General features: G+C 48.6%; 1 protein-coding gene across 1 annotated transcript in view; it reads right to left on the bottom strand.

Annotated features, from left to right (window-relative positions):
- LOC135921730 (sodium-coupled monocarboxylate transporter 1-like) overlaps positions 1 to 24,509 on the bottom strand; it is a 157,432-nt gene that overhangs the window by 63,258 nt on the left and 69,665 nt on the right. Inside the window, exon 9 of the mRNA XM_065456027.2 lies at positions 14,606 to 14,735. Coding sequence (XP_065312099.1) covers positions 14,606 to 14,735 — 130 coding nt within the window. The remainder of the gene's footprint in view (positions 1 to 14,605; positions 14,736 to 24,509) is intronic.

The raw sequence follows: 24,509 nt of genomic DNA, 5'->3' as shown, positions 1-24,509 counted from the left end.
AAGGGTGCTGTGAACGTGAACTTGCCTCTGGTGATCTTCGACGAATTAGTTCTTCAACCGATGCGTCGGAAGGACTCTGGATCACAGTCGTCGACGGAAGAGGTGAGCCTCGTTTTGAAAGCACTTCGGCTACAACAAGAACAGATTTCGCAACAAAACCAGCTGGTGACATCGCTTATAAGCTCTTTAAACGCTGAGAAGCCAGTGACTAAATTTGTAGAACCTGATGCATTCGACGGCATGTCATCAAGTCCAGAAGGTTGGCTTGAATTCTATGAATATGCCGCTGGAAAGAACAACTGGCACTCTAATGAGGACAAGATTACTAACATGCATAGTTACTTAAGCGGTGTTGCACGGAAGTGGTATGATTTGCACATTATTGAAGAGGCTGGCAACTCTTGGAATCAGTGGAAAGAAAAATTCTTGACGACATTCCGAAGCAACCCAGTGCAAAGGTGGGACGCCGCGCTTAATTTCAAATTCAAGCAAGGCTCCCTCGTAGAGTATTTCTTTGACAAATGCCGCCTTTTAAAGCTGGCCGAGCCTATGCTTCCTCCGTCTGCCGTAGTAGCACTAATAATGCACGGACTGCACGCGCAAGTCCTGAAGCAAGTGCAACTACGGTCACCTAAAACTATGGAAGGGCTCCTGGAGTGCCTTCACGACATATCATTTACTTCAGAAGAAAATATAAACGCTAGCTCAAGCGGTCACTTCACACGGTCCGGCACGGATTGGTCAAGCCGTAATCAGCGAGAACCGCGCCGCCTTGCAGGCGGCACAGAGAGCTTGGGTTGGCGCGCTCCCAGAGGTCGGGTGCATAACATCGACAGCGACCCTGTTCCCCTACTTTCGGACGCTGAAGAGGCTCCGACGACAAAAAACTGATAAACAAGGGTGATCAGTCCGACCCGATGACCACAACTGAGACTGTTTATTTAACTTGCTCTAGCCTACTTCACATCCCTGTGAAAGTGGGAAACAGACACATGATGGCTTTGGTTGACAGCGGTGCTTCTGTGTCTATAATAAATGCCAAGCTGGTAGATGCAAGTCACCTGCATAGTGGAAGAGTACTACGGGTGCAAGGCTACGATGGAAAAGTGACAATGCATAATCAGTGGGCCTCCGTAAACATCGAGTTCCAAGGTCATGAAATAGCGAGTGAAGTACTGGTGATTGAGGGGGTGACGTATGACTTTCTGCTATCCAGACCAGATATAAAGAAACTAAAAATCAACGTATACTGGGACGATGCGGTTTTAGTGGAAGGACTATCAAGGCAAGAGACACAGCCGGATAGAAAGGATAACCTGCGAGTTGTCAATTGCGCGGAGGATATTGCAACGACCTATCCTGAACTAGTATGCATAGGAAGCTATCCACCGGCGATGACGTCACACAAGGTGCCTTTCGAACTCACCGACAAGACCGTCATCCGAAAATCACCTTACAACATGTCAAGAGAGCGCAAGATATGGTTGAAGAAGGAATTGCAGGAGATGCTAGACGCCAATATAATCCGGCCTTCGGTGCAGTGGCGTAGCAACAGGGGGGGCCGGGGGGCCGTGGGCCCCGGGTGCACGGGGCCAGTAGGGGGGGGGGGGGTGTCATATACGTCTGAAGACACCCGAAAATTGTCGATATCCTTGCCTTCCTCGACTACACCCGGGGGGGGGGGGTGACAGAAGAGCTAAGGGCCCCGGGCGCCAGACGACCTAGCTACGCCACTGCTTCGGTGTCACCCTTCGCCTCTCCCATAACTATTGCGCCGAAAGAAGATGGAACTTTCAGACTGTGCACAGATTACAGGGTTCTCAACCGACAGACAGAACTTATACCATTTCCCATGCCGAAGATAGACACGATTATAGATGAGACAGGTGGTTGCCGATGTTTTTCACGTATTGACTTGTGCAAAGGTTTCTGGCAGATCCCGCTAACCGAAGAAACAAAAATGTACACTGCTTTTATCACGCCCTTCGACCTGTACGAGTATAACCGGCTTCCTTTCGGCTGGAAAAACTCACCAGCATGGTTCCAGAAGATTGTGAACGAAGTCCTGAAGCCTTTCCTAGGTGTCTTTTGTAACGTGTACATAGACGATATTATCGTCTTCTCCAAAACAGAGACGGAGCATCAGGCACACCTGTCCCAGGTATTAAATGCCTTGAGCTTGGCACACCTCAAGGTTAATTTTAAGAAAAGTGCGTTCTTTCAAAGAAAAGTGGTGTTTCTTGGAAGAGTCTTTGATGGGACTACCAAAAGCACGAAACAAGAGTCCGTCGAGAGGATATCCCAACTGGTAAAACCATATGACGTACACTCATTGCGTGTATTTTTGGGATTAGCAGGACATTTCAGGCCCTTCATAAAAGACTTTGCCATCAAAACAAGATGCCTCACGCGCCTAACACAGAAAGAAGTTCCATTTGAGTGGAATGAGGAATGTGAGAGAGTCTACCGTGATCTGGTGCACAGAATATCTGCTGACCCTATTCTACGCATACCAGATTTCACTTTACCCTTTGAACTGAATACCGACGCCTCACACTATGGGACAGGTGCAGTCTTGTACCAGAAATGTCCAGAAGCATCCGGCCGAGAAAAGCGACACGTAGTAGGTTACTACAGCTACACCCTCAAGCCACCTGAAGTCAACTACACCACTACTGAAAAGGAAGCTCTTGCAGTCCTCAAAGCAATTCAGTACTTCCGTACGTACCTAGAAGGTGCGAAGTTTACTTTGTTCACCGATCACCAAGCCCTCACTCATCTCTTGAATATGACCCAACCTAAGGGACGTATCGCCAGATGGGTGAACTATTTGCAGCAGTTCGATTTCACCATCTCCCACAGACCTGGACCCCTGTTGACTGATGCAGATGCATTGTCTAGACTGATGATACAGGCCAACAACGAACAATCGGCAGAAATCAATGAAATTAAATTGTGGGAAGGCACTGAACAATTGATTTTTAGGGAAGGTCGCTATCAAGTCCCGCCAACGCTGATTTCAAAGGTTCTTTATTTGTACCACGATAGCCCAGAATCTGGAGGTCACGACGGATTTTGGCGCACCTACAACAAGCTAGTCAAGAGATTTACGTGGCCTCACATGAAAGACGACGTCAATCGATACGTTCGTTCATGCCACATTTGTCAAATCAACAAAGTGAAATATAAGCAGCCTACGGACGCCATGATAATACCTTGCCACTCAAACGTGCCTTTTGAAGTTATACACCTGGATTTCGCCGAGCTAAATAAGAAACGAGAAGGAGTCCGAAAAACGCAAGCTTTTCTTCTGGCCATAGATGAATGCACCAGGATGGTCGCGGCACGGGCAGGAAAAGAAGATGCGAATAGTGTCATCGCCCTTCTCGAACGGGATATGTTTAGGACAACCAAGACAATTGTATGTGACAACGGTCCAGCGTTCAAGAGCGAAAAGCTAGCAAGATGGGCTCGAGACCATAATATATCAATCCAGTTCTGTGCGCCATACCATCCCGCAGCGAATGGGCTTGCAGAGCGTGCTATACGAGATGTTAAACAATACATCAGGATGTACGATAGTTTCCCTGGTGGTTGGAAATGCTCTTTAGAAGCAGCTGTAAGACATCACAATCGCTCCTACACCAGCGGCTTGGGATGCAGCCCGCAATTCGCTTCTTCAGGAGAAACCCCTATTCTTCAGGCGGACCGTGAACTTGGGCTGTTAGAAAATCTCCAGATCGTCGAGGAAAGGAAACAGAAATCGCAGGAGGAGAGGTACCGTAAACGAATGAAAAAAAATTTTGACAAGAGACATTGCTCAGATATTCCAGACATTCAAGTCACCGACCTCATTCTAGTTAGGAAAGGAGTAAGAGAATCCAATGCCAAATTTTATGGTCCTTACTCTGTGACAAAGACGGCCACTCAGAAAGGAATATTGAAGACTGTGTGGTACATTGGCGAACGTGGCTCAGTTGAATGTGCTTCGATTGGAAATATATATCAAAACGTTTATTTAAAAGAGAAAAAAAAATGCAGAAAGCGAGTGGGTGGAGCCCCTAGTCCAGGGCCCCACTGGCTTGAGCGGTCCGCCGTGCTTGGTCGAGAAGCGCTAGTTGCATCTCCCGATCCTCGCTGGCGAGCCAAGTCTCCCACTGCTCCCTTCCGGAAAGTTTGCCGGCTATTTTTGGTGTATTAATTTTGGGTGGCCTGTTCTGGCAGTCCCACGTAATGTGGGCGAGAGTTGGCCGGCCTCCGCACCAAGGACAGCGAGCGCTGTACAGCGTTGGGTGAATGGCGTTTTTCAAATAAAGGTTTGGAAATGTGTGCGTCTGTATTCGGCGCCAGTCATAAGAGTCCTGCCTGGATAGGTCAGGGTGTGGTGGACTGTACTTTCTTCGCTCGCGCCGCTGGTGCTCAAGGATGTCTCGTGGTAAAAAGGGGTTTTCGTCAGAGTGGTCGGCCGCTCGGTTGACAAAAGCACGAGCTGCGCCGTCCGCTCTTTCATTGCCCTCGAGTCCTGCGTGACCCGGGCACCAGATGATCATGTGTTTCTGCGTTAGGTTGGATCCTAATAGGTGAGTGGTGCTGTGTGGTAGCCTCCCGGTGAGGAATAGTCTACATGCGACTTGGGAATCTGTAAGAGTTATCGACGATTGTCCCAGAGCGTCCTTAGTTTTAATAGCTAGCGCGATGGCTGAAGCTTCTGCGGTATTCGCAGATGCAACTCTAGCCGTGGCACAAGTCACAAGCCCTTGATTTGCGGCCGCTCCTACCACTGCGAGGGCGTATTTGTCAGCACCACATCGAGCGACATCTGTGTAGCCTGTATCCGGGTTTCCATCGAATTGCTGCATTAACTTTCGAGCTCGAGCATTTTTACGTCCCTGGTGGTATTTTGGACTCATGTTCTTAGGGATTGGGGCTACTATGATCCTTTCACGAAGGACTCTGGCCAGAGATTCGAGTTCTTCTCCCGCATACTGTGGATGGGTAGGGTAACCCACGCGGCAAAGTAATTTTCTGCCAGAGGTGGTTAAGCTAAGCCGCTCCCGTTGAGATATGAGCGTCGCTGCCCGTAGCTCCTCGTAGTTATTGTGAATCCCGAGGGCCAGCAGACGTTCAGTAGAGGTTCCCTGTGGTAGGCCGAGAGCCGCTTTGTACGACGTTCTAATCAACGCATCTAGGGCCTTTAGTTCTGTTTTCTTGGGGTCCTGGAAAGGGAGGCTATATGTGAGACGACTTAGCACAAAAGCCTGAACGAGCCGGATCGTCTCTGTTTCCTTGAAACCTTTTCGGTGATAAGTTACTCTACGGATCATACGAGAGATCTGTTTCACCGTAGTCCTAAGGGTTTTAATGGTGTGGTCTACTCGTTTGTTGCTTTGCAGCCACAGTCCGAGGATTCGCATTTTTTGGACTTCCTTTATCTGGCTGTCTCCTAGAAAGAGGTTCACCGGCTCGTGAGTTTGACGGCCTCGCCCTCGTATCCTGATAAATTCTGATTTATCGGGAGCGCAGCTCATTCCACTGCTGCGAGCGAAAGTTTCAACAACGGTCGCTGCTTCTTGAAGGATTTCTTCTTTTTGTCCTAACGAGCCGCTGGTTGCCCATAGGGTTATATCATCTGCATATATTGCGTACCCTAGCCCAGGTATGACGTCGAGTGATTTGGCTAAGCGTCTCATACCGATATTGAAAAGAAGGGGGGAGAGTATCGCCCCTTGCGGTGTACCTCTATTGGGCATGGGAAAAGGGTCTGAGCGCGTAGTGCCAATGCCTATTGTCGCGATGCGAGAGGTCAGGAAAGAGCGGGCGTAATCATAGATTCTTTGTCCACAACCGATGTCACTTAGCTCAGATAAGATAAGTTCATGTGAAATAGTGTCAAATGCGCTTTTTAAATCAAGAGCCAGGACGAGATGTTCCGCACCAACCGTGGTGTTGCATAGAACGTCTTCGCGAAATAGCAGGAAAACATCTTGTGTCGACAGATGCTGGCGAAAGCCGAATATGTTAGTAGGAAATAGGTTGCGGTCTTCAATGTAAGACGTGAGACGTGTGTGGATCACCTTCTCAAATAATTTGCCAAGACAGGAGGTTAGTGATATCGGCCTGAGATTTTGTAGATCATGAGGTTTTCCTGCTTTCGGAATAAGCACGATTTTGGCCTCCTTCCACTGTTGTGGAACTGCGCCCCTCTCCCATATTTGTTCATTAAAATACCGGGTAAGCTGTTCTAGGTGGTCGTCGCTCAGGTTCCGGATCATAGCATTTGTGAGCTGATCTGGTCCTGGAGCAGTATTTCTCTTCGCAGCTTGCGCTGCCGCGAAGAGTTCTGCCTTAGTTATCGGAGCGTCTAGCACCGCGTTTTCTTGCCCTTGGTATGGCAAGGTGCATGGGGGAGTGATTACTGCTCCTACGTACTTCTCTTTAAGCTTAGTGAGGAGGGCCTGATCTGTTCCTGAAAATTCTCCGGCAAGTTTTTGAAGAGTGCGGTTATTGGCCGTTTTTGTTTTTCCTGGTTCCATTATGCTGCGAAGTATCGCCTATGTCTTGGAGGTGTGTAACGTTTCGCGAAGTGAGTCGCAAAAGCTCGCCCAACTCGCTGTCTCTAACTGCTGTGCGTAAGCGTTTGCCCGCTCTGATATTTCAGCAATTCTGTGGCGCAGTTTGCGATTAAGTCGCTGTTTTTTCCATCGTTTAGTTAGCCCCCTTCTGGCTTCCCACATATGTAGCAGATGGTTGTCAACTACCGGCGTTTCCGCTGTGAGCGCTAGCCGCTTAGATGTTGCTTTATGAGCGTCTCGAATGTGTTTTGCCCACTCTTCAGCGTTCTCAGGTGATATCTCCGGCATGGGGATTTTGCGATAATTTACCCAGTTCGTGATTACCACCTGGCCACAGGGTCGCCGAATTTTCGGGGAGCCTACCGACACACTGATAATGAAATGGTCACTGCCTAGATTCTCTCCTAGATTGGTCCAGAATACCTCGTTGACATTATTTGTGAATGTGAGATCTGGAAAGGTGTCTGCACTGACGCTGTTACCTATTCTTGTCGGGTTTTGAGGGAGAATTACGAGTTGGAGATCATATGCTTCGGTCGCTCGCTCGAGCTCTCGGCCTTTGGGGGTGTCTGTTCGGTAACCCCAGCTGGTGTGAGGAGCATTGAAGTCCCCAAGAAGCAGTAGTCTATCCTGGGTGCCGGAGTGACACATGACGTACCGAATGATGGCCTCGAAATCGGCCCTCCTTTCTTTAGGGGGGCTATACACGTTCGTGATTATTGTTTTTGCCTTGCTACGCTTCTGCGGTAGTATTGTTACAATTTGATGATTGATGCTGCTACTCGCCAGATAATCTATACTGACTGCTATGTCCTTGAGCACCATCGTCGCGACCTTAGGGTAGTCTGGGTGGGTTATCGTGTAGTAGCCAGTCAATCTGACTGGCTTGTTACCGATCTCTTGCAAACAAATAACATCAGGTTTGACTGGCACCGTGTTAATGTATTGTTGTAGAGCTGCCGCCCGTTTGTGGAAGGTGCGGCAGTTCCATTGCCAAATTTCGAGATATTCGTGATGTACTCGCGTTCTACTCGCCATGAATAGTGCTTTCGCTGTCCGAGGTCGATATGGGTCGCGGACGGCGGTTAGATTGAGCGCTGGGGCTAATGCTGGCTCGCTTACGAGCCGCGCTCTTTGCACTGGCCACAGATTCGTCGACGTAAGTTTTTAGGCTTTGAAATTCTGCGTACATCTGCTGCTGAAAATTTTGCATAGTTTGTAATTGATGCACAACCTGTTGGAGTGTAACTTCCACAGAATTCGGCGTCGTTATAACCTCGAGAGGCATGCCTGCTGCTTTAGTATGTGTTGTTTTGTTCGTTTCGGTACAGCGACTAGCTTTGAGGGAGGCCAACTCTCGCTTAATTTCTGCCAAGCTCTCGCGGAGGAGCTTGTTCTCGTTAACGATCTTCCGATATTCGGGATTTTCTGTTATAGGAGCAGTAGGAGAAACGACTCGTGCCCAGCTTACCGTGTTATCTTGTGGCACTTGCTTGGTCACAGTGCCGAAAGCCCCCGATTTAGGTGGTTTTGGTGATTGGTAATGAGGTGGGTTTTTGGGATTGGAGTTCTTTCGGGTCCGCGATCTTGACCTGGATCGACGGCGAGTCTCTGATACCTCCGGCGAGGAATCGGATGCGGATTCTCCATCATCGGAACTGAACCAACGTAGGCGTTGAGGTGGCTTCGTTGAGCTGTCCTTCCGGGTAGTCCGTTGAACGCCAGTCCTCGGCATTCTTTTGCTTTGGGGTTTGAGACGCTTTTTACAACTTCGGTCTCCTGTCATGTGACCCTCCCCACAGGCTGCACACTTGGGAGCACACTCATGTCCGGCTACAGGGTCCCGTTGTCCACATATACGGCACACTGGAATGTCCGGCTGGGGACAGACATCCGATCGGTGACCAATTTGGTGACACACTTTGCACACCTGAGTGGTAATCTTGTAGGGATAGCAAACAAGTTCTCCGCCGTTGTAGTAGACGTACCGCGGCGTAATACCTCCAAAAAAGGTGATAACGGCCGTTTTAGTGTTACGGAACATGCGCGCTTGGAGAATTTCAACCCCTTGCGTGCGTATGCGTAGATTCGCTTTTAGCATTTCAGGTGTCGTGTGCGGGTCCAAGCCGTGAATGACACCCTTGGTTGTCCCGTCACTTGTCGCTACGTAGGCGTTGACCGAGTGAGGCCGACCGTTGATGTTGAGCATTTCAATACGTCTAACGTAGTCCGCCACTGTCTGGTGTGGCGTGGACACGATAAAAATGTTGGAGCCCGGCTTGATTCTGAGCAGAAATTGCTCACCTGATATTTTCCCGTTGCACGCAGCAATCACGGCATCCGCCAGTAGTGGACTAGTCAGGTTCTTGACCGGTAGCCCTTGATGCGGTCGCACCACTATCTTAAAATCATCCTTTGGCAGGGGGGGTAAGCGCCTGTATGCTGGTTTGTGTTTAGATTTACCAGTTGCTTGACCAGTGGAAACTTGCTGATTCTTCAAGGTCCCCGAATATTCCAGTGCTCTGATCTTCTTCTCTTTCGCATCCTTCTTTTTCTGCCGAAGCGTGAGGACCGTCTGCCAATCCCCATCTGTTTGACTTTGGCTCTCTGTCCCGGCGTTCTGGTCGCTGGGTCCTTTTAGTGTCGTGAGGTTGTGAGCAGCGGAGTCTTGAAAATCCATGCTGTCAAGGTCCTGGCGGCGCGTGTCCGTCACCCGCGAGGGTCCGGGACGCGCAGGTGCGTCAGGCGGTTGATTTGCAAGAGCCATCGAGCGGTCGGTGGGAAACGGCAAGAAAGCCGCTTCCCATATGGCTTCCGGCGAAAGCGGCCCGGCCGAGGGCAGTCGGTGAAGATGGCGTCGTCTTCTTGGTTGGGGAGCGCGCCGACGACACGTCCGTTCCCTTCCAAGGCGAAACTCTCTGGGGTCAGCTGGGATCGGTCGATGCCGCTGGCCTTCACGGACACATTGGTGCAAGCAAAACTTACGTTCGAGGTAAATAGCACTGCGTAATTAGCTAGAAATCATGGAGCCGATCTCTGGCTAGGAACGAGCGCTTCTTCTTCGTCGTCTTCCTTCGATTGGAAACGTTTTCAAGTATTACCCCAGGAGGGGTTAGCAAAAGAAACCTGGAAGGGTGAAGCGGTATGAGCCTTGGAATAGAAGATGAAGAAGCGCAGGAGTCTGAGTTCAGGAGAAGAGAAGAAGGAAGTGAGAATAAAATGTAGACAAGATGGACGCCAGTTCCACAGCAATGCTTTATGTTTACTGTGTCCTTTAAGTAGGAACGCTACAAACATCATTCACTGACAAAATAAAACATGCCCTTGACAACTCCCATATTGTTGGTTCAGTTTTCATTGACTTCAGTAAAGCATTCGACACCATCTGTCATAACATCCTTTCTTACAAGTTAGAAGCTCTGGGCATTCGTGGCCCAGCTCTTACGCTCATCCGCAGTTATTTGACTAACAGAACTCAAGTTGTAAATTTCGGAGGTTCACTTTCACGTACTAAACCAGTCACTAAGGGGGTCCCACAAGGCTCACTTTTAGGCCCTTTACTTTTCCTGGTGTACATTAATGATCTTCCTCACTGTTTAACCAGTACTTCATCTATTCTATATGCTGACGACACGACTATATTCACTCATAGCAAATGCATAAATACTGTAATAAAACGACTAAATTCTGACCTAAGCAACTTATCTGCGTGGTGCACAAGTAACAAACTTCACATCAACCCTTCGAAAACTCAGTTTATGCTTTTTCATACACATAAACGCATCATCGCACCCGCGCCACCACTCGTCTTACAAACCCATGTTCTCTCACCTGCACATGAAGTTGTCTTCCTTGGCGTCAAACTTGATCCCCAACTTAAATTTAACTTGCATGCTGACATGGTCTCAAAAAAAATTGCCTTTTGAATAAGAGTACTAATCCTAACGCGCTCGTATTTTCCAGAAAACGTTAGAACTTCACTTTATTACGCATTTATTCACTGTCACTTGCAATACTGCATCTCAGTTTGGGGAAACACATATTGCTCGCACATAATACATCTACAGCATTTACAAAATCAAGCCTTAAGGATCATTACTTTCTCCAGTTACATGTCACATGCAGTACCAATTTTCAGTTCCTTAAAAATACTACCATTACGTTACATGCTCCAGCTCAAATTGGTTTTACTAATGTACCGCACACTAAATCATGAAATAATTTCAGATGCATTTAATAACTCTGCTCTTACCAACACTAACAATACGAGATTTTCCTCTAACAACAATTTTTTACTCCCTCGAATAAACACTAATTATGGAATGTTTACTTCGCTTTTTACGGCCATTAAATACTGGAACAAACTACCACCCCATATTAAAGCCTGCCGCACAACATTAACATTCAGGAGAGAGACGAAGAAATATTTACTAACGACACTACTGGCTACTGATTCATTACTATAAGTATATATTGTGTACAAATATATTTCGCAGTTTTCAATGACTCTGTACTTACCTATTGTATCGACAGCCTTTATTTATTCGTTATTCTATATCTTCCTTTGTCTTCTTTTTTAATCCTTTCTTAGACATTTCAAATTTTTTGTCGCATAGCCTATATAACATTTGTACTTTGCGTATTGTAAGCATATATTTATTTTTAATTATCTGTTGCAATAACCCCGTGTTCTTTGACATGTGTCATTTCCTGTGTTTCATTAACGTGTCAATTACCACATATTTATTTATGCATACGCTGTATCTGTTTTATTTGCTGTATTTTGAACTTCAATTATTATAAGCAACTTTTTGTATTTGTTTATTTTTTTCATTAACTTCGTGTTTTCTGATGTCTGTCGTTGCTATGTTGCCAAAATGTATTAATTCATGCAATGTTAAATTACTAATAGGAGGTCCCCCTGACAGTTCTTGTAACTCCGGGACCTCCTTCTGTACTAATGATGAATGATGAAAAAAAAAATCACCACAGGCTTGTGGCGTTGCATTAGTAACCTTAAGCGCTGGTAGACAGAGCGATGCGTGAGGGAGCTGTTCTCTGTGGTGCTCCCTTAACGATAGACCCTTTTTATCGGAAAACTAATTACTTGCTAGGCAGAAGAGGCCATTTATTATTGGACTCGTGTGCCATAGACGTGCGGAAAGGTAATTTACAAGTGTCTGCATTTCATCAGGCAACGTATTTATGTTGACCCGATGTCACCTCTTGCTGCAAAACGGATGATGTGTTCCGATGTATGTAATTTATTTTTAGCTGCACCAAATTTATCATAACTCCCTGTGGCAGACATCACAATTCTAAATCTTTCGAGACAATTGGAGATAAATTTTAAAGTGTCCAACGAAATGCATTGGCGTTCCAAGTAGACAGTGATTCAGTGCATGAAACAGTGTTTTCTTAAAAATTAAGTTAAACAGTGAATTGTTACCACAAGTTTCACAACGCATATCTTAAAACCACTGTCATCCTCGGAATTCGTTCCAATTTATATGCCTTGCATACTCACTATCTATTCACTATCTACAACCAGCCGTTTTTAAAATGGCTATAAGATGTTTCGCATGACATCTGATAACCGTTTCTAAAACGGCTAAAAAACGTATCGCAATACGTATTACAGCCGCTTTTAAAATGGCTACAACGTATCGCAAAACGTTTATATCCCATATTGGGTGGTCCATTACTCGGTCTTCACGACGGCTGCAAGACGTTTCAAGACATCCGACAAAGCTTCAGTAACGCGTCTTTAAAATATTGAGTATCTTGCCAAGACGTCTAGAAGCTGTCATGTACAGCTTTATAATAATTTTCAAGATGTCTTCGTGATCTTACAAAGACATATTGTAAGCGGCTAACCAATGCGTGTCCAGTGGGTACAGTGCATCAGACTGCACTGTCTATGCAAAATTCCAAGGAGGCGATGTCATAGTGTAATTTCATAAAGGATTTTTCAAGCCTTGGTGTATGACAAAAGTTATCCGACAAGGAATATTGGAGGCGCACAAAGTCAGGAGAAGCCGTCAGTAGTGAGTCCATTGCACTTTCCTGACTGCGAGCCTCCGGAATCGACCTGCTTTGACATTTGCTTTCCTTGCCTATTTTCACTGCGCGCTTTTTTTGTGATATATACCGTAGTAAAATGCACGGAAACTACTTAATATGAAAGCCTGCTATAATCACTATAACATGCGAGCGCAGTTAATTCTAATATAAGAGAGGAAAGAAGAATATCGGTTTTCACGTACTAAAGCAAGATAAATCACATGAAACCCGAAGATAAAGAGTGAACGAATGAATGAGCGATACAAATTGATGAATTTACCGCGGTGTTCCCAGTAAGAGTACACATGTAAGGACAGCAAGATGCGCGGAAACGTGTTCTTTTCTGCATTTCTAAAGGGATATACTCACTATCCCAAGTTAGAGGGTTCAAAGGGCCCCTAGTGCAGTTGTTATGATTGAAGGACATTTCAAGTAAACGCACGCTTTGCACAGAATGACGTGGCTATCGTCTTTCCCCCAACATAATTAGCTGTGCTTTGCAGGAAGCGGAAAACAAAAGAATAAACAAGAATCCTGCTTTTCTTACTGGGGCCCGTTCCATTACTTTTCTCCGTACTACTGCCAAGCGCTAATGTTGTGCGGTCGGTAGCTCAGTGATTAGCGGACCTGGCTACCAACTGTACATCTTCCACGGCGTCGTGATTTCGATAATACCAAGAGATATTGTATTCGATGCCGATACGCCACAAAGTTCCGAGCTCCAAGTGGTTTAGGCCCTCTTTGAAGAAGAGCTAAGCTCACCCTCTCTGTTTTACATGCAGTCTACTAAATCGACAATGGAAACACCTCTATTGTAGGTCGATCGTTACTAGCATTATGATTATTATTATTATTATTATTATTATTATTATTAGTATTTTATACCATCATCATCTCACAGCCGTATCTACTTTCATGGTAAGGCTAAATGTGCCAGAGCCCTGCTTTACATTCCCTTTCAAGTCACGCAAATTTTAATTAAAACGCGGAGCTAACTATGCCACATGTGTTTGCACACGCAGTTCAAACGCTTCGGCAGACACAATTTTCGCGAATGAGTCATGACATCACTAAAAAAACTTCACAATAAACCTTTTTCCTATCACAATTCTAGTGCGCCTAGAATTGTAATTGTATTCATATTTCAATTTTGAATGACAATCGTATTTCAAGAAAACTTCACTGTTTTTTCTGGAGCGCTTCTGTTCGATATTCATCATCAAATCTGCCATTCAGTAAGCTGATTTACCATGCAGGGGCGTGAGCCTCTACACCGCGTTAAGCTAATGACTACGCTGCAGTGCCCTGTAGAGACGGTCAAAATCAGTCGTGGCTGTTCCCGCCAGCCTAGAGAAAGCTTTGATCAGCTTTGCCGAGCTTGTACGATGATTTGTACCATACAGTAATCTACGTCACAATGGGGACCAAGCGTTCCGATCATGTGCACCTCCTGCAGGAGAGAGTTCCATGTACGTCATATTGAAACTGCCGATCATAAACGGCGTGTTTCCACAAAATTAGTTATTGAGATCCGCTTTGAACAGCATTTTTAATGTGGTTCTAAATGTTCGCCCGAATTTCCCGATTAAGTTCAGGCAACTCGCCTGAGGTCGCGAAGGAACACACGATGTCGTCTTTGCCCCTCGATATGTTTAGATCCTCACTAAAATTCGCTAATAAAAATAATCTAGTAGTCCGAACAGGCATTTGGGTTTGAAGAACTCGCACCGACCTGATGACTATGCCGGGATGCTGAGAATATAATGAGGATACTATGCAAGGTCTACCTATAAGTGATTGTTGTGCTTGTATGCCACCGCCACAGTGGCTTCGCAATAAATATTCATCAAGCCCAGAATAATAGCCTATGTATTCGTGTGAAATTGCGCGTGCTCTTCAAGAAGAGCTTTTCTGATTCGCGGGGATGATTGGAAGACCTGGAATGCCGCTATACAACATATGTACGTTACCTGGTCATAGCTGTTGATGGCACCGGACAGGGCTAAATCACAATCTCTGTACCAGTAGATTATTGACAAGGCTCCGACTGCTGATATTAGAAAAAATGTGATTACGATAACGGCACCGGTGATGACTATCCTGCAATGATGAAGAAAAAGAAGTTGCAGTTTCGTCAGGAAAGGCGAGGCATCGATTGCAATAGCAATTTAGCAGAAAGCCACACAAAATAAGAATAGCACTTTTATCGGTCATACAAACATGCAAATATTCGCTGGCTAATAAAATTAGCATGCATGGTGAAGCCGCGCACAACAACCATGAAGACATCACACTCGATGACCGCGGACACTCGCTGTCGAAACGCTGACGTGACCCATCGCTGCAGCAGCAGCAAGCGCAGTGGCCATGCTGTCTATCGCTCCAGCGCAAACTTAGCGCCGAGAACCCACAGCGCGCACAAATCTACAAGCCGTCGACGCACTTAGACTCTGCCCCCCAGTGCAGATCGCTCTGAAGAAACGGCCACGCGACCGATCGCACCCGCCACATACGCAGTTGCAGCCGGTGTAGAACGCCACCTCCTCGCTCCCCTGGTGCCTCGCCACATTGGGTGTCTCACGCGCGACGGAAGACGGCGCGCTTCCTCCGCGTTCTCCTCCCTTTCGCGCGGACGAGCTTAAGCCGCGATCGTCGACTCTCGCACGTTTTCATTCGCACACACAGCGTAGGGTGCGGGGCGATGGTGTTATCCCCCTTGCAATTTATACAGAACATCACAGCGACGGCGACCGCAGCAAAGGGTCTGGAGTGTACAAGCCAATGCTACTGCAATAAATGATTGTTCGTTTTGCTTCGTTGTAACTGCTCATGCACGTATATCCTGTGATGCTACAGATGCGTAGATCATGTGCGCTCGTACACAATTATTGCTATCACGCAGCATAGGTTTCGACCAAGCGTGAAATCGGGGAGACAACATGCTGGTATAGAAATGCACCATCATGCTATTATAAAAATATACCAGAGCAGAGAGGCATAGAACAACGGGAGCAATCCATTGAAGTGCGTTAAAAACACGGCTGCAGAAAGGTTCCAAAGCAACCACGTCACCACATAGTAATGGTAAGAAATTATGCTCATTAGAGGTGTGGTGTAAAGCGTTTATAAGACCACTGTGAACGAAAACTTAGCCGTAGCTGGCTTCCGCCGCCCTGATTAATGCAGCCATGTCTGCATTGCGGCCAGCGAACGTATCCACCCTCCCGGGTTACATGCCGAAACTAGGGAATTCCGCAGCCGGGTGCACTCCCCAGGCGGAACACCCCAAAGACTGCCCGGTGCCGGGATTCTGGAGCCCCTGTACCCCTTTTTTGTCGGTGGGCTCCGGCGGTGGGCATCGAACTGTCGACCTACCGCAGCCGCGGTGGACGCCCTGTACGCTGGAACGCGACTGCGGTATCCGCCGCTGTCAAAGGAACACTGAAGGCAAATACTCATTCGACGTGGACTGTTTAAATAGATTTCGAGAAACCTCGCAACGCTTCTTTTGTGCAAAGAAGATACTTCGTTTACGAGAAAATTGCATCTGAAGGGTCCGAATACCTTTTTCGAAATTGAAATCTCCCGCCACACAACCGGGGAAATGGCGACGTTGCATAGGCTATCCCCGCCCTTTGCTGCCATCGGTGAGTAAAACGGCGCCTGAGAGACGGCGGCACCGAGCCAGGACACAGCGCCGGATTCGCCGCTGCAGCTGCTTTTTGGTCAAGTGGCCTGGACCATTGGGGCATCCCACGACACCACATGAAAGTTGAATTCTCTGCTACTTGCAGTTTTCGCGAGCCAACAAAAAGAGAGCAGCATCACGCGATCAGGAAAGTACTGGAACGCGAAAGCGTGGGCGGCGCAGTGTCGACCGAAAACGAAACCTTTGGCCGCCCGCGTCGTTGTTAACGGTAATTTCAATGAGTTCTTTTTTAAAACATGATGTTGAACGGGACAACCAGCATTTTATTTATTCTTGTGATACAATACGAGGGCGTTTTTGCAACAAGTAGTTCAGTACTAGTGACAGAATTCAACTGAGGAGTGCTTTCGTCCTCCGGCAAGTGCTGGAATGTCCCGGGGGAGTCTCCAGTCATGTCCTGCATTTGCCTTAATTTCTCGATTAATAAGGCTCCTTTCGCGACAATATTGACGCCTGAGAGATGATCGAGCACTAATCTATCACTTTAGCTTAACTTAGTATTTGCCTTCAGTGTCCCTTTAACATTGCGAACAACCAGCAGCATTCAGTCCGCACAAATTTCTGTTCTGTATGAAGCTGCAGATTTGCCCAAGAGAAGGCTGCAATGTTTTCTTGGGTTTGAACAATTATTGCATTCGGGGCCTGTGGTATAATTTTGACCAGGGGTGGTTTTTGTTGTATTGAAATCTCGCATATAACCATTCTTGCATACACACTGACGGCAAGCGACAGTCACTGAGAGCGAAGAGATAAAGAGATATAAAGAAAGCGAAGATAGGGAAGGTAGGGAGGGCAACCATTCGAGCGCCCAGTCTGCTGCCCTACATTAAGGGTAAGGGAAAGGGGGATAAAAAGACTGAAAAATGGAAAGAAAAAACAATGAAGACTGCGCGCACGTACCAAGGGCTATAGCAGTACTGCAATCAGTCACTGAGGCCAGTGGTCTTTAAAAACTGCCGTAGCGCATGAATATGTTTCTGTGACATCGACAGATGTGGCCAGGGCAGATGAATTTTTGTTGCAGAGAATGCTCGGCTTGTGTCCAGCGTGCTTAGTGCTGTCTGTAAAGTCTGTGTAGGGCGAGGTAGTCAGGAAAAGTACAAACAGGCGTTGGATGATTTCTTCAGAATCACAAGTGTCGGAGATTTGTGATTCCATGATTTGCCATTCTGATTCAGAAAGAATACACGTTGTTAAATGCCGCACAAAAGCCTAAGCGGTAGAGCGGTGTTGCATACCTACGGGAGAGTGTAGTTGGCACTTCGAGCCGTAACAAAGAGCCCAGGGTACGTGGGCAGCAATTTAATACGCTCAAAGAGCTCCAGAAAGCTTCTGTCGTTGTGGGAGCAAATTTCTCTGGCATTTCCACTGGAATCGAGGCAATCTGAGGGCCTCCATCGGCAGCACGGCCAGCCTTCTCGGCAAGATCGTTAAGGCACTCACACCAGGCTGACCCGATGCCGATTTCGGCCTGCCGACTGTCGGCGACAGCGTTTTTTCCTTCGTGTCGGTGCATCTGTCATACAGTACCACGGCGACAATGTACCGACGGCCGGCCGAGAACTCGGCGTCGGTACAGTGTGACAGAGGCACCAACACGAAGGTAAAAAATGCTTATTTTCGCCGACAGCCGGTAGACCAAAATCGGTGTCGGGTGGCCTAGTGTGAGTGAGCCTTTACCGACAGTGCCACAATGACCGGGAAGGCCCTGAAAGATGAAACCGTACCATTTTGCTTGAGCGTAATGGTTAAGCTTTCCTACTTCAGATATCATCTCTTCATATGCACTTTGATTTTACCCTCTCAAAAGATGCCTTGAGGTCACTAAATTAGAACGAACCAATCCTTCGCTTGTTGGTGAACGACATCGTTTGCAGCGGCACGCAGAGCCACAATTTTTACCGCTCTATATGTCGTTATCCGAGACACCTTGAGTTTCGTCATGACCCGTTTACCTAGTATAGAAACGGCGTCTGCTGAGCTGGTAGGCGAGGTCCAATCGTCAGCATAAATATGCACGCTGTCTACCTATGTTTCATGCAATAGGAGCTGCGTCATCCGTTTCGAATGCACTTGCGAATGATAGGGCTTCTTCTTAATTCCTGGAATAGAGAGGAACTCTTGAAGATGTCAAAGACAATCCAAGGGGGAGAAAAATATCTTCATGGCGATGCATAGGCTGACGGTACATTCTTGTCAGCGTTGATCAGTCGTAATAAAGTAAGTCGGGGTCGCTGCACCGGCAGGAAATCTAAGTCGTTAAATTATTTAAAATATAGGGTTTCACGTGGTAAAACCACGATCTCACTATGAGACACGCCGTAGTGGGCGACTCCGGATTAATTTTCATCACCTGAGGGTCTTTAACGTGAACCTATATTTAAGTAAACAGATGTTTCTGCACTTCGCACCCAACGAAATGCGGCCGCCGCAGCCGGGATTCGATCCCGCGACTTCGTACTTATGAACGCCACACCAAAGCCACTAAGCAACCACGGTGGGTCAATCTAAGTGATGGTTGGGGATCCGACGAAAGATGGCGAATGTGAACTCTGAGCGAGTTGACTGCGAAGTGAGTTGGAAGCAGATTATCTCTGGTGATGGTGATCGTTGCTGATGTCGAGGTACATCGAGGTAAACCGAAACACGTGCGTAACGCTCGACCGCATGTGCTCTCGAGGCCACGAATGTTGTTCTTGCATGGGTTTGATAAAACAGTACAGAGACCCAAGCACACTGTACAGGTGGAACATTAAATGCGCAGGTGCACTGCAGGTTTTCGTTCAGAGGAATATAAACCACCCGAGCAACGCCAGAAAGCTTCTTCCTCAAATAGACGCAGTGGCGGCTCATGAGATGTTTCAGTCAAAGAGACGTTTCAAGAGATGAGATCTTTCATCTAAAAGGGTGCGTTCTAACGCAAGACAGTTTGGCCGCTCATATAAACCGGATAGAAGGACATAGGATGCCAACTCGCGTTTTTCATTCGACACTGACATCTTGTGATCGCGGATAGGACACTGTCATAGCTGCTACGCGCTGAGCCCACCCAGCCCGCCATTGAGGTCAAGTCTTCGCATATGCCCAGATACATGCGTCATCGGCGTATTTGCACACGTGAACTGTCCGCGGTAAACATTCAGAAAGTCCTGAGACGGCGAAATTAAACAATGTGGGGCTCAACAGTCCCCTCTTCGGGATTCTTCGGGGGATATAGTGTACGAAGTAGGGCGTTCCTCAGTGTCCACGAAAAAAATGCATGTGAGTTAGCGAGTCATGTATCCAACGATACACGTGGCCGTCAACTCCCACGGCATCTTGTGCGCTTGCACTGGCATGATGGGCACATATTACCGTATGCACATTTGTCATCCAGAGACAGCTCTACTGATATGCCTCTTCTGGATTGTTTATTCTTGAACGTAGGTAACAGAACCAACGGTACAGTCAGTCAAAACGATTTCTCGACGAAAGCTCGGCATGGCGTCAGGATAGATGTCGAAACGTTCAAGGTTACCATTCCAGGCGAGCAAGAATTATTCATCACTTTTCCTGCGCCGTTGGAAAGCGTATAGCGCGCTACTAATGCCACAGTGATCCAACCAAAGAAAAAAGACGACGACGAAACACACCACGCTGACGGTGTGCGAGCAAGGAATCGGCGGTTGCAAAATCGAAGGCCAGCGGCGCTTTGTCCAGCTCCCGCCTAAGTGAGCGGGCCCTGTTAAAGTATTACTTGGGGACACCAGGCAACGACGTCATGTCTGGTTTTTTGCACGCCCACAAATTGGTGACTCCGGACGTTGCGTCATCGCTCTCAGCTCCTAGCCTACACTGTTACCCTTCGCTAGGCCTACCGCCGCCAGAAACTCCAGCCCTGCTGTCTTTGCAGCCCGCCTTCTATCTAGTAAGACAAGGGATCGGATTCCTACGAACAAGTACCGTCATCAGCGCCACCATACCGAGAGTCCGAGGTCTCCGCTCTCAAGCTCCATGAATTCCGGTCGTCCGGCTTGGAAGTTCGGCTCATGATCATCGAATCCTTGTTCCACCATTACCACATCAGTTCGCTGTCGACCATGTTAGACCACGTTATTTGAACCGCACCGATGGCACCGGCTGTTGGAATCTCAGCGCTGCCACCAGCTGTCGGAACCTCAGTGCTGACACCCGTTGTTGCAAATGGGTCGCAAGCCCCAAGGGTAGCGTTGGCCTGGCGGCCTGGGGCACACTGGAAGCATCCGAAGGTCCCAGCAAAGCATGAGGCGACTGCTAACAGAACAACTTGTTTATTCTAGCATCGCAAAGAGCGGGCGGTCAGGTCGACCGAAGTAGAGAGACGGGAGAGCACGTTACTCAACAGAAGAAATCGGAGCCTCTCCCCTGGCGTCCGGGGGCAGCTGCTCTTATACTCTTGGCGTCGCGGGCAAGAAGGAAGGTCACGATATGACACCACGTGACAGCAAGGCACGGACGGACTGAGATACATGTAGAGACAAGGAGGTGACGCATCAGCCGGGCCGGCGCCGGTCAGACCTCCTCGCTTCACACTGGGGGAGCTCCTCTCCCCGGCTGCCGCGCTTTGACAAGCGTGGGCACACACACACACACGCACACACACAGACACGTGGCACTGAACATGCCGGGACGCGCTCGGTGGGGATGCGTCGCGGCCGCTCCGAACGGGCCAAAATGTCCGCCGCTTTAAACGAAGCTCCGGCGTACGTTGCATCCGCGCTGGCTTTACCGCGCGTCGTAGGCGAAACGTAACAGACCGCCCCGCCGGGGGAGGGAGATCCCGATGGTCAGGGGACTGCATCCGCTGTCCGGAGGGATGTCGCTCGATGATGCTCATAACCGAAGTCGGTCGTCCCTCGGCGTTTCTTGAGCGCAGCGCACCGAGAAGGCCTCGTTCTCACGTTCAGGTTCACACAGGACACTGCAAAGTGACTTCGGGAGAGTTCTCATTTTTCTCTCGTTCCCAGCAAGCGTTAGAACTACGCCGAAACTCAGCCGCTCAGTCAGCAAGCACGGCAGAACCCTCACTAAGCCATGCCAGGCTCTTTCCCCTTTTATACTACTGCCTAGTTCCTTACAGTAGTCTATAGCAGCACTCAGAACGCGTCCACAAATCGGAAAATTGCACTAGAAAGCACATCATCACTTTGAAACACTACACAAAAGCAATATGTTAAAAATCCTGCCTCAGGAAGAAAAACATCAATAACAAACAATTTTGAGGCTGATTCCCACGTTAGGGGCTTCGACTTAAGCCATCGGCGTTACCTTTGAGACTCCCCTTTTTGTAACGCACCTCAAAGGAATGTTGTTGCAAAGCGAGGCTCCAGTGCAGGAGGCGGCCATTTGTGAAAGAGATAGTCTGCAGCCATTGGAGAGGGCAGTGATCCGTTTCGAAGCATGCGAAGCGGAGATCGCAGCGAGCGACCGTACACGAGCTCAGCTGGCGAACACCCCGTAGCGGCATGCGGCGCGGTCCTCAATGCAAACATCACCCCAGGCAGAAACAGCTCCCAGTGAGTTTGTTGTTCAAACCACAATGCTTTCCACACGCGCTTCATGACGGAGTGGAGCTTCTCAACGGAACTCGACTGGGGGTGGTGCACTGAGCTGTGTAACAGCTTTACTCCACACCTTTCGAGAAAAGTTGTCGTCAAAGCGCTAGTGAACACTGTGCCCTGATGTGATTGGATTTCCGCAGGAAAACCAACTCGCGCAAATATGGACAGTAGTGCATTGACTATCTCAACTGAGCTGAGTTCTTTAAGCGGCATTGCTTCAGGGAACTTTGTCGCAGGGCAGATCACAGTCAAAATGTGTCTGTACCCCGTGGCTGTTACCGGCAGAGGTCCCACTGTATCAATAACGAGCCGTCTAAAAGGCTCCGTAATGATAGGTACCAACTTCAACGGCGCCCTCGATTTGTCCCCTGGTTTGCCCACCCGCTGACAGGTGTCGCATGTCTTCACAAAGTGGTCTGCGTCCCGAAAACACCCTGGCCAATAGTACTCTTGCAAGAGACGGTCCTTAGTTTTCTTAACTCCTAGGTGTCCGGACCACGAACCCCCATGAGACAAGCGCAACAGATCCTGACGGTAGCACTGAGGCACGATCAGCTGATCGAACTCCACTCCCCTGCGGTCTACATACTTCCGGTACAGGACCCCACCTCTTTCCACAAAGCGAGCATTTTTCTTGGCGATACCTTCCTTGACAATGCAGCGTATGTTTTCCAGGCTGCCATCCTTCTTTTGCTCGGCTATCAAAGCCGACCGGCTGACTTTTAGCAACCTATTAAGTTCGTCTGACGTAGGCGCGATGAGCAAATCTTCAGATAGCTCTTCTAACTTTCCCGTGTCGGGCATTTCCTCTCCAGTATCTGGTGCCTTTAACGCTACAGACTCAGTTTTATTCAGTTCGGGCGTGCTCTGAATATCAGCTTGCTGCGCCTCTGACCCTTTCTCATCGTTGGACAACGTCGGCCCCGCAACTACCGCCTTTGCAGCGAGCTCCCGAACCTTCGATCTGGTTAAGGCCTGAACGCTAGCCTCACCAAACAAAAGCCCCTTCTCGCGCAGGAGGTGATCGGACCTGTTCGAAAATAGGTACGGGTACTGGGGGGGCAGCATAGATGACACTGCCGCCTCCGTCTCAAGTGCTCCGAAAGGACCTTCAATAAGCACTTTTGCTACGGGCAGACACACGCTATGAGCTTCCACGGCTTGTTTGATCCATGCGCACTCGCCCGTGAACATATCGGGTTCTACGTAAGAGGGGTGAACTACATCCATCGTAGCTGCGGAATCGCGAAGCACTCGGCACTCTTTCCCGTTCACGAGGAGGTCTCGCATGTAAGGCTCGAGAAGCTTCATGTTCTCGTCAGTGCTGCATAACGACAAAAACACGACTTTTGTTTTTGTTTCTGGACACTGCGCCGAAAAGTGACCCGGCTTCTGGCACGTATAACACACGCGCGCTTGCCTCGCCTCGAACCGCTTTCTGCGTTCGGCTTCGGCTGCCGCCGTCTCCTTACGTTCAGTCGGAGTGCTTTCACTCGCGTCCGCACTACGTGTGTCCCCCTTTGCTCTTGTGGCGACGAGCGACCACGTAGACCGTCAAAGTATCGGGCTCTCGCAGGAGAGGAAAAACCAACACTCCGTCGCCTAGCGTAGCATTCTTTTTAATGATCTTCGGAACGCTAGCCCGCGCCGGAACGCGCCAGCCGCTCGAGCCTCGTGTAGACGCTAGCGTCCGCGTCAACTCTCGTGCGACGCCGATGCTGCTGCCGCTACAGAGGGCTCCCCCCCTAGAGAGGAGGAAAGTTCGACGAACGATGGAAAGTCCACGTGACGCGGCGTGTCTTCGCGTTGGTCTTGGGTGTCACGTGCGCAGGCGGCGACGAAGGATGCAGCAGGGTCGCGTCGCATACAGGTGGAGCTGATGGCGCGAGTGCTTCGATGTAGGCGGGTTTGAGACGTTCCAGGGCAATTGTGTCTGATCGGCCGTTGACATTCACAACAAACGTCGTCGGACGACGCTCTAGAACACAATATGGCCCGGAGTAGTGTGGTTGTAGAGGCTTCCGCACGGCACAGTTACGCACGAAAACGTGGGTAGCAGAGCTGAGTGCGGGAGAAACGTACGTGGACCTTGCTTCTTGTGAACGTGTAGGCACGGGGCGCATCTGGCTGAAGAAAGCTTGCAGTTCGGCTACGTAGTCGGCGGGTGATGGCATAGGCGTTTGGGGGGTGGCGACAAAGAAATCGCACGGAAGGCGTAGGTGGGTGCCGTAGACTAGCTCAGCACAGGAGCAACCTAGGTCGCTCTTGAGTGCGGTTCTGATGCCAAGTAAGACGAGAGGCAAATGCAGGACCCACTTCTCCGGCGATTCATGTGCCATAAGGGAGGCCTTGAGATGCCGGTGAAAACGTTCAACTAGTCCGTTGGAGTGCGGGTGGTAAGCAGTTGTGCGAAAGCGTGTCGTGCCGAGTAGTTTGAGTAGCTCGTTGAAGAGCGCTGAGTCAAACTGTCGACCGCGATCTGTGATTATTGTGGATGGGCAGCCGAACCTTGCTATCCACGTAGACACGAAAGCTGCTGCAACAGTGGGTGCTGAGATGTCAGATATAGGTGTAGCTTCTGGCCAT

Source organism: Dermacentor albipictus, chromosome 8 (assembly GCF_038994185.2).
Source record: "Dermacentor albipictus isolate Rhodes 1998 colony chromosome 8, USDA_Dalb.pri_finalv2, whole genome shotgun sequence".
NCBI classification, from domain to species: Eukaryota; Metazoa; Arthropoda; class Arachnida; order Ixodida; family Ixodidae; genus Dermacentor; species Dermacentor albipictus.
The sequence above is the reverse complement of the archived record's forward strand: the minus strand, read 5'-3'. Positions and strand labels throughout refer to the sequence as shown.